The 12398-nt window shown below is 42.3% G+C and overlaps 1 protein-coding gene across 4 annotated transcripts in view; it reads left to right on the top strand.

Moving 5' to 3' along the window:
- The first annotated feature begins 3318 nt into the window (after positions 1-3318).
- The window catches only part of DCUN1D1 (defective in cullin neddylation 1 domain containing 1), a 34868-nt gene continuing 25788 nt past the window's right edge, over positions 3319-12398 (top strand). The window contains exon 1 of one of the 4 annotated variants that reach the window (XM_045502851.1): positions 3319-3435. Coding sequence is in view for 2 of the 4 variants with exons in the window: in XM_045502849.1 (XP_045358805.1) it covers positions 3407-3418 (12 nt within the window). In the remaining 2 variants the exon portion in view is untranslated. Of the gene's footprint in view, positions 3436-7673; positions 7984-8069; positions 8289-12398 lie in introns of those variants that run through there. The other 3 variants (XM_045502849.1, XM_045502850.1, XM_045502852.1) reach the window with 3 other exon arrangements.

Genomic DNA, 12398 nt, shown 5'->3' on the forward strand with positions numbered 1-12398 from the left:
AGCCAGTGTTTCCCTCATCATGTAACCTTAATATTTGTTACGATCATGGCTGATTTGGGTTATTTTTCAGTGTTTGAAACATAAAGAACAATCACAGTGCCCTCCTTGAGGGTGCCTTTTGATTAAAGAGGCATCCAAATGTCACAGGAAAGAACTGCTTTCTACCAAACATCACTTTAAATGACTCTCTCCTTAAAACAAACCGGGTCGCCTCAGCTTGAGACTCACTGCTATTCATTCTGTAGAAGTCTATTCATACGTTACCTCTTCTAGATTGAGCAAGTGCCTACCACAGCATTACATCTGCTGTCTCATTTACTCTCTGCACAGTACTCTGAAGTAGGTATTTTATAGATGAAAATACTAAGAAATATGCCAACATCACCTTTATACTAAATGGTAGAGTCTGGTTGCAGCACAGATCTAGGTAACATGAAGCCCATCCTCTCCTGCTACACACAGCCTCCCCTCTGCCCATAGTCCTGCTGGGCTTCTCAGATGCAGTACTTGCACAACCATCTCAGAGACTCTTTTCCCACCTCCCACAGTTTCCATATCACCTGATTCTGATTTCCTAGGTAGGTGCGCAGGGATGCCGGGACCGTTTGGCTTGTTCTTTGTATTTCTAGTACCTCTTACTGTGGCTGATACGTAGGTGTTCAATGAATGTTGAAATACGTGACTGAATGAGAACAATTAGACTTCCTAGACTTTTGAAGGAAGCTCAGATTTGAAGCTGGAAGGAAATTAAGGAGTTATCTAATCTAAACTCGCCAGTCAGAGGAGTTGAGGCTCCAAGAAGACAGGTGTGATTTGCCCAGTCGTATGGAGATAGACAATTTAGAACACAGTTGTCTTAGGCCATGAGTCTCTCATATAACCCCTAGGCCTATTTCCAAAGTTTCAAAGCTGATGCCACTCCTCAGTTTTTAACTTATACAAAAGAAATACAAATGTAAGCAATAATAACAAGGGATCTGAATTTTAAATAATGTAAAGATACCATTGCCGGAAAAAAATTCTGACTGCCGTGACTTCATAAAGGACTTAACAATATTCATTACTTCTTTTGAGAAATCATCCAGCTGAAGGCATTAGAAACAAATCTTAGACTCTTCTCAGATGAAAAATCAAATGAAACACCTGGCTCTGGGCTGGTGGACCAAGACCTGGGCTCTGAGCCATACACTTCACCCGAGGTATGTCACATATGCCCAGCCTAGGGGAGGTATTCTCTTACACGTTTCACAGCTATGTTGTTACTCTGTAGGGCTGTATCCTATTGATCAGGAATGAAGATAATCCCTGCCTCTCTCCTAACCCCTCCCACTGGCTGTTCTTTCCAGCCAGACCTGATCTGCCAATTGTGCTGTCACCAGCGCTAGCCCACCAGGCCTGACCCTAAGCCCTCGTGCTCCCTGCCTCCCCACTCAACCCCCTCCCCCCTTCCCCACACCCCTCTATCAGGTCAGGCTGTCAACAAAAATTGAGGGACCTCTTCAAATTCTCTAAAATTCATTATTTTGTTTCAAAGTGCTGATATGCCACCACAACGTTTTCCTTTCTGTCAGTTGAGAGTGGCCACGTCGCATTTTCTCTCTAAAGAATTTTGCCTAATCATCTCCTTTCCCAAATGTCCTGAAGGGGGTTCTCCCTGGTCTCTCACAGCACATTAACTCATTTGGGCTTCACTTGTAGACTCCTTCATTGACTTCCTCTTTCTGTATATTTATTTTCAAAATGATAATCTCACAACTTAGCTTTTTGTTACTTGTATGTTTTCTCTTTTGCAGCGCTTTAGGCTACTCTGACCCTGATACTAATTTTTAAAAAAATTTACACTATTTGCACACAAATCTTCCCTTTCACCAACTCTCTTCTCTCTTCATCCATCCCAAATAATTTCTTTGAAAAGGGTGACCTATCTTAATGGAAATGGAGAAAATGGCATTAACTTACTAGGTACTGTTTTAGTGGACAGCCCTGAAAAAAGCCTTGAAAACTCTAAAGTGGCTGTGATGTGTTTTAGTGTTTCATATGTCTTATTTTGACTGAAAAAACCTTGTACACAAATCACGTTTAACAGGATGACACGGTCAGAGTCAGGCAGATATGGGTGTATGGTAGACATTTGCAAATTTGTACAGGTGACTTTCCTAGTTTGCTATATATACTGAAAATGTTACATATATATAATCATGTATATTATTAATTCACTTATTATTCATATATTTATTATTTTTACATATTTACAGGCTTCATATTGCCCTCTTGCCCATTTTTTTTTCCCAGTTGAACTACGTTAGCTTCCCTAATACTAAATATTTTTCTATTACTATTGGATATATATAGATATTTCAGGTTTACTTTGGTTTTTATTTATTTCCTGGAAGTAAGAGTGCTTATTTCTCCCACTTGTGAAGCATCTATTTCCAGTGGCCAGACACTGTGTGGGCCTGTGCTGGCCAATATAGTAGCCATATGTGGCAACTGACCACTTGAAATGTGACTAGTCCAAATGCAGATGCACTTTAAGTATAAAATACATATCAGATTTCAAAGACTTGCCATGAAAAAAAAAGAATGTAAACTACCTCAATGTTTTATATTGAGTACATGTTAAAATGCTGATATTTTGGATATCTTAGGTTAGATGTTAAAAACAAAATAGGTGAAGCCTGTTTCAGGCTTTTAAATGTCTCTACTAGAAAATTTTAAATTTCATATGTGCCTCATATTTGCAGCATGTGTTATACCTGCCATACAGTGTTATTGTAGGTATTTCATACACTTAGAAATGAATGAATGAGTGAATGAATGAGACAGGCTATACTTCCCTGATCTTTGTGGACAGCTCATAATAGTGGACCAGGAAGGAATCAAACAAGCGTAGGGTTTGATTGCAACTTATTACAATTCTACCCAATCTTTTTATTTTGCAATTGAGAATACCAAGTCCCAGGGAAATGTGTATGCCTTCCGTACTATCCACTGAATAAAGACAGGAAAGCAAGGTGTTGGTTCCACACCAGCATTTCCACTAAGGCACATGCCTTTGTGAGGATATCAAAAGTATCAAGGGATAAACACTCTGGATTCTAGAGGACCATCTACTGTACTACCTGTAGAATTGTTTCAGTCTTTATGATTTTAACAAATTTATTCTCTGCAACTGACCCAGAGCTGTCCAAGACAGACACCCAGGCTGAGCTGCGGTCTCATGTAGGAGGAACCAAGCGGGGCTGGGCAGGGAGGTGCAAGATGGACACCTCAGGACAGTGGGACATTGTGACATCATCAGTGATGGTCTCAGGTAGTTTCCCATCACTGGCCCTCCAGTCTCAGCTGTTACTGCAAGTCCATTCCTCTACCATGAGTGTGGAGCAGCTCAAATCAACAGATCCACATGTACCTTGAGGTGACAGACTGGCTCTGGTGAATACCCCCTTTTGTAAATTTAGAGGTGACCCTTTTGTTGGCTCTTTTGTGTGAAGGGGTCAGTGGTGTTCATTTTTCTAGGGACAGTCCTTAAGTTTCCTCCTTTTGTTCTGATTAAGGATTCATTTTTAAATAGTTCAGAATGTGGGGGAAGAGTCCTAGGCAGTCGGTCATCTCTTTGGCTAAACTGAACATGCTTACCAGGGAGGGAGAGTCAAAAGGCTTCCATCTCTTCCCCCACTCTCATGAGTTAGGCGTTAATTTGCAACCATGGCTCTTATATTAGACTTTTTGCAACTACAACGAGGGCCCATCCCTGCCCCTGAGGCCTCATCTTGTCTGCTTCACCCTTTAAAATATTATAATTCTGGATCAATAAGACCTAAAGGCCACGTTTTACTCAAATAGGTTGTATTGGTCAGTCTCATTTACTCTTACATATTTATAAATAGGCGAGCTTGAATTCAATAAGCACATTTATGTAAATGTTGGGCAAAATTGAGTCCACCCAAGTTAAGTGTGGGAGGGTGGTGGCTGTGCGTCCCAGACTAGTGCCTTTGAACTGTAACTATGTATACATAGTTACCCTGCAGGCTTAATTTTAGCTGGATGAACTACCAGAAATGTTAGCAATCTGTCTTTTCAGATTACTTTTGCTCTTTCTCTTTGCTAAAAGACAGATTTTTAAAGTATGGAACCCTGGTTTCACATGTTTCTTTAAACAGAACTGTAACAATTTTTATCAGCGAATATATATATCTCTTAACGTGAATTTTTAAACATCTGAGGCAATTCATTTTCAAATACTTGCATGTTTTACCTTGAAAAATTATACCATCTACAGATACTCTATATTAGTCTACGTAGCTATAGATGTACAGTGAATATATATTGTGCGTGTACTTTCTCTATGTGTGTATGTATGTATACATATATATACACATACACACCATATATGTGTGTTATATATATAGATGTGTTGTGTGTATACACACACACACACACACACACACACACACACACACAGGGAAGGAGGATAGTGGATTTCAGCTAGATGGTTCCATCTTATTTGTATTGCGATTGTCACTTTGAAAAAAATCTTTACAAACTCTGTTCTTAACAAAAACCCTCAAAATCTTAAAAATTTGAAAGCTCATGACAAAAAAGTAATACGAACATGTTAATGAATATGATCAAATATTGTAATTTATACTGTATCTTCAGGACTTTTCCATTTTAAAAATAATCAGGACAATTTTAACAAATATATTTTTCTCAGTAATGATGACTGAGTAATAATCCTCCATTTCACATGCAGTACCGTAGCTTGTAAGTGCAGTAATGGGTACAGTTGCTACTACATTTACCATCTGACCGTATGCTATAACATACATCTGCCAAGGAGGACAGACATTCCATTACAATAATAAACAACATAGGCATAGTCTTAAGGCAAATCAACAGATATCAGATATCTTCTTTCTTTTATCTGTTATGTAGCACATACATCTGTCATATGTGTCAGGCACTTGCTTTGACACTGAAAAAGATGTATGCAACTGGGTCTCTCACCTGGAGGAGTCAGGGGTGGTGGTCGTGCAGATAAATGATTATCATATGATGTCAAGATGTCCTAAGTGTAAAAGAAGTGTATACAAGGTGTCATAGAAGTGCAGAACGAAAAAAACAATGCCTAACTGCTGGAATCCAGGAATGAGGTCAGGAGATAATCACAGAGAAGATGGTTTTTGAATTGAGTATGAGGTCTTGGTAGGAAATACAGAGTGGTAGTTAAGAGAATAGTCTGTGGCTAGACTATATGGGTTTAAACTCCAGCTTTACTACGTACCAGCCAAGGACACTTAGGCATGTTATTTAACCTTTCTGTGCTTCAGTTTTCTCCTCTGTAGAATGGGCATAATCACTGAGCATAGCTCATAGGACAAAAGTGAGGATTGTGTGAGTTAGTTATGTGCCATGGGCTTAGAACAGTGCAAGGCATGACTTGGAAAGTCAGAACATGGCAGAACATGGAAAGCCCTTAATCAGTGTTAGCCCCTATGCCAGGGATAGCAGAATAAGAGAAAGCAAGGAGACACAAAGTAGTACGGCAGGCTTGGCTTGTTAAAACTGAAATATGAGGTGTATTTGTGTGGAAGGAGGTGGGAAATGACACGATAGGTGGACAGATTAAGGGGAGAGAGCCTCCTATGTCACACCAACGAGGCTCACGTTCATGGAGCCAGTAGAGAATTTTAAGGAACAAATTAGGTTTTGTATTATAAAGAGATAACTCTGGAGCAATGGGGAATGTATAGAGGTCAGATTAGCTAAGAGATTATTGATGAGAAAAGATACAATAACGGCTCTGCTGAGGGGTGGAGGATAGAGTGGAGATTCAAAGCTATATTTTTGAGGTAAAATTGATGAGAGTTGTTAACCGATTAGATTAAGGGAGATGAAGTAGAAGGAGTTGTGGATGACTCTTGGACTTCTAGTTTGGGTGATCTGGTAAAAAGACTGGAAGAAAAGCAGGCTTGGGGATAAGGTTTTGGATTTGTCAAGATGGATGGGCCTATGATGTGACCAAAATTTAGTGTTTAGGCCTGCCACTCAGGAGCTGGAAGTCAAGATTCAGTACTCCTCAAGATCTAGGTAGCAGCTGACATGCGGGAATGTGAGTGAGTGCATGACACAGGTTATACACAGGAAGAGATTCAGGGATGGTTCTGGAACATTGTACAGCCAAAGAAAGCTGAGCCAGCAAAGAGTGGTCACAGAAAGAGGAAATGTAGAAGAAAGGGGAAACATGGAAAATGATGGAGAAGGAATTTAAGGAAGAAATGTTCAATTGCATGGGAGGAGTCAGAATGAGAACTGAGAATTGTACTTCAGACTTGGCAAATAGGAAAAAAAGCTGAAGAAAACCTGTGAGCTATTATCATAGTGAAGTATAACAGCATAGGAAAAAGATACAGTGACTCCTCTTCATTAAGACCCTAGATGTTAATATTTCCTCCAACCTAGGTGAATACCTGGAGAACATCCTTGGATGTGGTCCCGCTTCAGGCTTGGTGCATGAGGCAGATCTGGCCTGTCTTCACCAAGCTGTTTACCCAAAACCTAGCAAGGAGCTGTGGTGGCCAAAGATCTGTTTTGGTAGAGTTCTGGGAGCTCCTGATACATGGCTGGCTCCAGGAAGTGTTAAGTGGCCCTGGGAAGTTGCCAAAGAAGTTCTGATGCTTTGATAAGAACTTCAAAACTGTGAAGTTGCAGGGTTGATCTGGTAGCTTATGCCTGTGTTGGGGGGACAGGGGTGTTGGTGAGGATAGTGATAACGGGTTGATTCAAGTTGGTTCTTTTCTGAAACACATCCAAACTCTTGGCTCAGTCTTAGATGTGATTTTCTGATTATGTTTGTTTCATTACCTGTTTTCTTATTTCCTTCCTTCATGTGTGAAAGTGTCTCATCTCTCCAACTGGATAGTCAATTTCTTAAGGGCAGGGACCACACTCTAAAGAGTGTTTTGAACTCCCTTCAAGCACATTCCCGTATTTGACCCCCAACTCAGAATCCTGGTATTCTCAGCCTCACCTGACTTAGTGCCAAGAATAGGTCAAACCTGGACAGTCCACCTGGAGTGACGTCAATCCCCTCCCCGCCCCCCGTCAAAAAAAAAAAAAAAAAAAAGTTCCACAGTTACCTCCCCAAACTTATCCTAGTAAGGTTGAACTGAGGGAATATTTAGAGCAAGCAGTAGATGTTGATACTGCAACTTCTGCCACTAGTTGCATGCATGGGGCCTTCTCAGTCCTTCTGGCTGAGAGCTCCAAGGCCACTCCACTGGTGTCTCAGCGGACACTTAGGTCTGGGAAGAACCTGTGCCATAAAGGACATTACCGCTCCCATGAGGCTAGACTAAGTTCTCCTCTCCTCTCGTATGTCCACATGGGGGACCTGATCCAGTCCAGGGGCAACTGTGGGGCAAACAGGAAAATACGAGGTGGAGGTGTTTTCACTATTTTCTTCCCTTTTGAGGGGTGGTCTTGATGGGAAGGGGTGGTTTGGGATGGATCTAGCCTAGCCCCTCAGTCCTATCCCTTCCAGTCTCCCCCATCTGCTCAAGTTACTGAGCACCGCTCATCCTCTCCTCGAGTTGGTGTACCGGCGCCGTCCGACGGCGGAAGGAGCGCGTAGGAAGCGGAGGTGGGTGTCCTGCGGCCCCCCACCCCGCCGGAGACCGCCAGGCGCGGCGGGAGGATGTCGGCGCGCGGAGGGCGTGCGTCGCCCCCCTGCCCCGCCCGCGCCCCCCGTCCCGGGGGACCCCGCGCCCCGGGGAAGCCCCGCGCGGGGTGCCGGGCGCCCGCCCCAGTCCCTCCGCCTCCCCGAAGCCCGGGGCTGCCTCCTCGGGCCGCGCCGGGGCCGTCCCGCACTGCGCATGAGCGGGAGCCCGGCAAGCCCGTGAGAGGAGCCGCCGCTGCCGCCGCCGTCCATTCGCTGCGGAGCCGGAGGAGGAGGGGAGAGGCCTGGAGGACACCAACATGGTGAGGCACTGCGGCCGCCCGCCCGCCCGCCCCGCCGGCTGGGGGCCGGCGCAGCTGCGCACCCCCGCCCCGCCGCCCTCCGCCCCGTGGCGACCCCGCCGCCCCGAGCCTCCGGCCCGCGGCCTCCGTCCGCTCTCCGGCGGGGCTCTCCTCCCCTCCTCTCCCTTCCTCCTTCGCCCCTTCCCGCCCGGGCGCCGCCGCTACGCGAGAGCCGAGGAGGCGGAGCGGAGCTGGGCCTAGTCGGGAGCCCCGGGAGTTTGGGGCGCGGGGAGAGGCCCCCAGTGCCCCTCGCCGGCCCGGCGCGGGTGAGGGAGGCGTTGGGGCGGGGGGAGGGGATGGGGCAACGGCCCTGCCCTTGCCGGGCCCCCTCGCCGGCTCTATTGTGTCTGACCGGGGTCCGGGGTTCCGGGTGAGGAGCCTCCCCCCGCCCCGAAGCCGGGGCTTCCCCCTCCGCCCCGCCGGCGAGAAGGAAAGACTTTCCCGGCGCTCCTCTCCCTCCTCCGCTCCCAGCTCCAACACCCCTCAAGTCTCCAGGCAGTTTCGCTTGGGGCGGGGTATTAGCCCTTTTCCTTTCTACATCACCTCTTGATGCGCCCCGTGCTTTTGGAAAAGGAGAGTTTAACTGGCCAGTTGGTGGAGGTTATAGGCGCCTCTCCGCTGAGAACATGAGAAACCGCTGAGCTTAGGGGACGTGGGGGGGGGGGGGGCGGGGAGTACGGAAGTGCAACCTGTTCTCGTTTCATGAAATTAGGAGAAACAGACTTGCTACCTTTTGAGCACATGTTTTATTTGCTTGGGGTGGGAGGAGTAATTGCTTTATTATGCCAGTTAAAGACATTTGTGATTTTTTGAAAAACAGTTTGTCAAGTTATTCCCCCTCTTCTTTTTTTGTTTGGAGAAAAAATCGTCTTAGCAGCTTGAAGAAGTGGTAGTCAAGTTATCTGTTTACATTTTGGTAATCATGTAAATAACTCTGTTTCGTTCTCTGTTTTTTAGAAGTGAGGTTTGGCATTATAGTCTGAGCATGAGTTGAATTCCACGCAGGTTACTGTATGAATAGACAGTAAAAATGATATTGTTGTCCTTTTGCTCCTGGGGAACATAAAGGCCTCTTTGAGGAGGGCGTATGTGTGTGTCTGTGTTAAGGGAATGCCCCAGTATCTTTGCCTTTAGTTGGTCTTATTTCTGCTGAATGACACTTATCTAGCCCCAGCCTCCAACTTAGCAGAATTTTGGTATCATGTACGGATATGTGGTTATAGTTTGTCATATATTCAGAGGTAAGTTTCATGAAAATTTGCCGTTTGTATTTGTAAGAAAACTTTGCCGTGAAGTCCAGGCTGACGTTTAGAGTGATATTGCAGTGTTGAAAGATCTGCTGGGGCATCTGAACAGTTTCTAAAATTTTTAAAGTATTTTGATGGTCACAGACGTTACTCCTGAAGTTTCCAGGCTCTTGGCATGTAGATGAGTAGTAAGTTTGAAGTAATGAAATGTAATTGCCCGGTAAACACTCTGAGAGAGCACTGACATGTGCTCTGTTCATAATAGTCTGTAAATCATCAGCATCCTCTGGAAACAGCTCTTGATAATGCTCATCACCTGTTCAGGAATTCAGGATTCATGTGGTTCATGCAAGAGTTCAGCTTGGATTGGAGCTCTTAAGCTTCTCTCCTTTTGTTAATATTAAATTAGCTAGTTTTGGAACTTAGCCATAACTCATCTAATTATACCAGTAGTGGCAACGTATCACTAATTTAAAACACTTTCTGTGACTGAACTCCGATCATGTCACTAGAATTGTCTTGGTATGCTCTTGTTAGTTAGAAACGAAATCACCATGTTCTCTAATAGAAGTTAGGCCATAAGAATTTTGTAGTTAAGTTTTCATCATAAATATATAATTGTTTCTTAATAGTTTTTGGGCTATTGTTTTTCTGTGTATTTAGCTAGGCTTATTTCTAGAAGGCATATCGTCAATTCTAGGGCAGGCTTAAATGATGGGATATCTGAAATATTTTGTATAAAAAAATTGTTCAGTTAACCTACCTGACTACTTAGACCAAAAATAACCCCAAAACTAGACAATATTCTATTACTCCTGAAAATATTTTTAAAAGTATTCAAAACTTCTAGGTTGTTTTCTTATTTGTAAGATGACAGGATTGAATTTGATATTTGTAAGATGACAGGATTGAATTTGATGATTTCTAAAGTTCTGTTCAGCTAAAAATTTTTATTCTAATTTCTGTTAGATGTGTAAAAAGTATGTACTTTGTAACCTACTAAATTTTTATAGATTCACGGCATCATAGTAGGAGTCAGAACTGGTTCCAGAGATCATCTGTTTTACTCCTTTTCCCTTCTACAGAAGAAGAAATTGAGGATCAAGGAGGTTTTGATTTTTTTGTTTGTTTGTTTGTTGCAGAACTGAAACTTTGCTCCTGGTTTACTGTTTCCCCCAGTATTTGTAGTATATGTAATCTTTTAACTCACATGAAATCTAGAGAAATTGTGAAAATTGGATTTGAAATTAAATTACATTATTCATTTAAGCAGAGGAAAATCCATGTATTATTAATGAATATGTTAAATAACAAAATTCAAATGGATGACTAATGGATGTTAATTACAGTGCTTTTAATGGCTTTCTAAAAAATGTGTGGACTTTGAAATTTAAGATTATATTTTCAATAAATACAGAGTTTATGAGTCCAGATGAATGTAGCCCTGTTTAAGGTGTCTGTTTAGAACTTGTTTCACATTGTTTTGCATAGGCACAAGTAAAGGAGGGTCTTAATTCATTTCAGTAATTATTTATTGAAACACTGTGTGCCAACCACTGTTCTGGGAACTGGGGGAGAGAGAGAGAGAGAGAGAGAGAGAGAGAGAGTGTGTGTGTGTGTGTGTCTTTCACTGAAAAGATGAAAATCTCACCTCTTGAGAGGGCTACATTTTAGTAGGAAGACACAAATAATAAACATAGTATATCTTTTTCTTCTATGTTAGAGGGTGTTAAGTACTATGGGAGAAAAGCAGTGTTAAGGAGGGGAATTGGGGGCACAGGGGTAGTGGTGTCTGCACCAGTGATGAGGTGAATTTTGAGCAGACTAGGAGAGGAAGGATTAAGCCATGAAGAAATGTGGTAGAGAGAATTTGAGGAACAGTGAGACCAGTGACTGGAGCATTGTGTATGGAGGAAAAGGGCATATTGGGCATTGGAGCTGATGCGATCTGAGTGGGAAGGGGTGGAAATGGGCATGGTTGGGAATTGTAAGGATATTGGGTTTTTACTCCAAGAGAAATGGGAAGCCGCTGAGAGATTTTGAGTGGTATGATAGACTATTTCTGTTCTCCCATAGTGTCGGATTACAATATTGTAGATAATTATTTTTTAAAGCAACCCTTATTTTTTTAAAACAACCCTTTAAAAAATAACCCTTATTATAGTTTTCTTTACCATGTAGCTTCTGTGTAGAGGGTTTTGAATTCTGTTTAAGATGACTGTCTCATCTTTAATAAAAACTAGTTGACCATTGAGTTTACCTAACCATGCTAGTTAATAAAAACGAAACCTCTTCCGTAGGTTGTTTTAGAATGTGTTCTAGTAGTTTGTACGAAGTTTAATAACTATATGCAGAAAATTGGACCTTTGGGGAGAAAGAAGGACATTAACATTTATTAAGAACATTGTGTCTGCTAATCAGACAATTTACAACTTATTAATCTCCAGTCTATGAGGTGGATACTCTTACCTCCTTTTAATGTATCTGGAAATGGAGGTTTACTGGTTCTAAATTATTTGACCAAGGTAAAGAGCTAGTATGTGGCAGAGCATGGTTTAGAAGCCTGGTCTCTGATTAACATACTTTGTTTAACCCTCCTTTTTTTTTTTTCTCTTCTTTTTTTAAATTTAGCAGGCACTCTTTCAGTGTAGGTGTGAAATTTTTGATTAGTTTCATTCTTGTTTCTTCCCTATCATATTTTGTAGTGACCTAGTTTTTTTCTGTATCAAATGAAATGATCTGATGTAAACATCTAAGTAATTGAAAAATTAACACTCTTTTGGTACATACAGTAAAAAACTTGAAAGTAAAATTAACTCTCGTGGTGGTGGTTTTTTGTTGTAAGTTTTAAAAAAGCTGAGCTTATTTCAGTCAAGTGGCTGTTTCCATTATTGCCTTATAGGTTGGGTCAGGCATAATGAAAATCTGTGAGAAAACTTCCTTTTAAATTTCAGTGTGTGGTGTTCAAGTTGTGATAGCATTAGCCATGACATTTGATGAAGAGACATAGTTCCAAATAGGATTCAGTTGCTTTGTGGACACAAATAAGCTCTTGAATAACCTGCTGACTGTCTAGTTTACCTACTCATTTTAGGTGTACACACCCCACCTAAGAAAAAGCAAAAACAG

Source organism: Leopardus geoffroyi, chromosome C2, assembly GCF_018350155.1.
Source record: "Leopardus geoffroyi isolate Oge1 chromosome C2, O.geoffroyi_Oge1_pat1.0, whole genome shotgun sequence".
NCBI lineage: Eukaryota > Metazoa > Chordata > Mammalia > Carnivora > Felidae > Leopardus > Leopardus geoffroyi.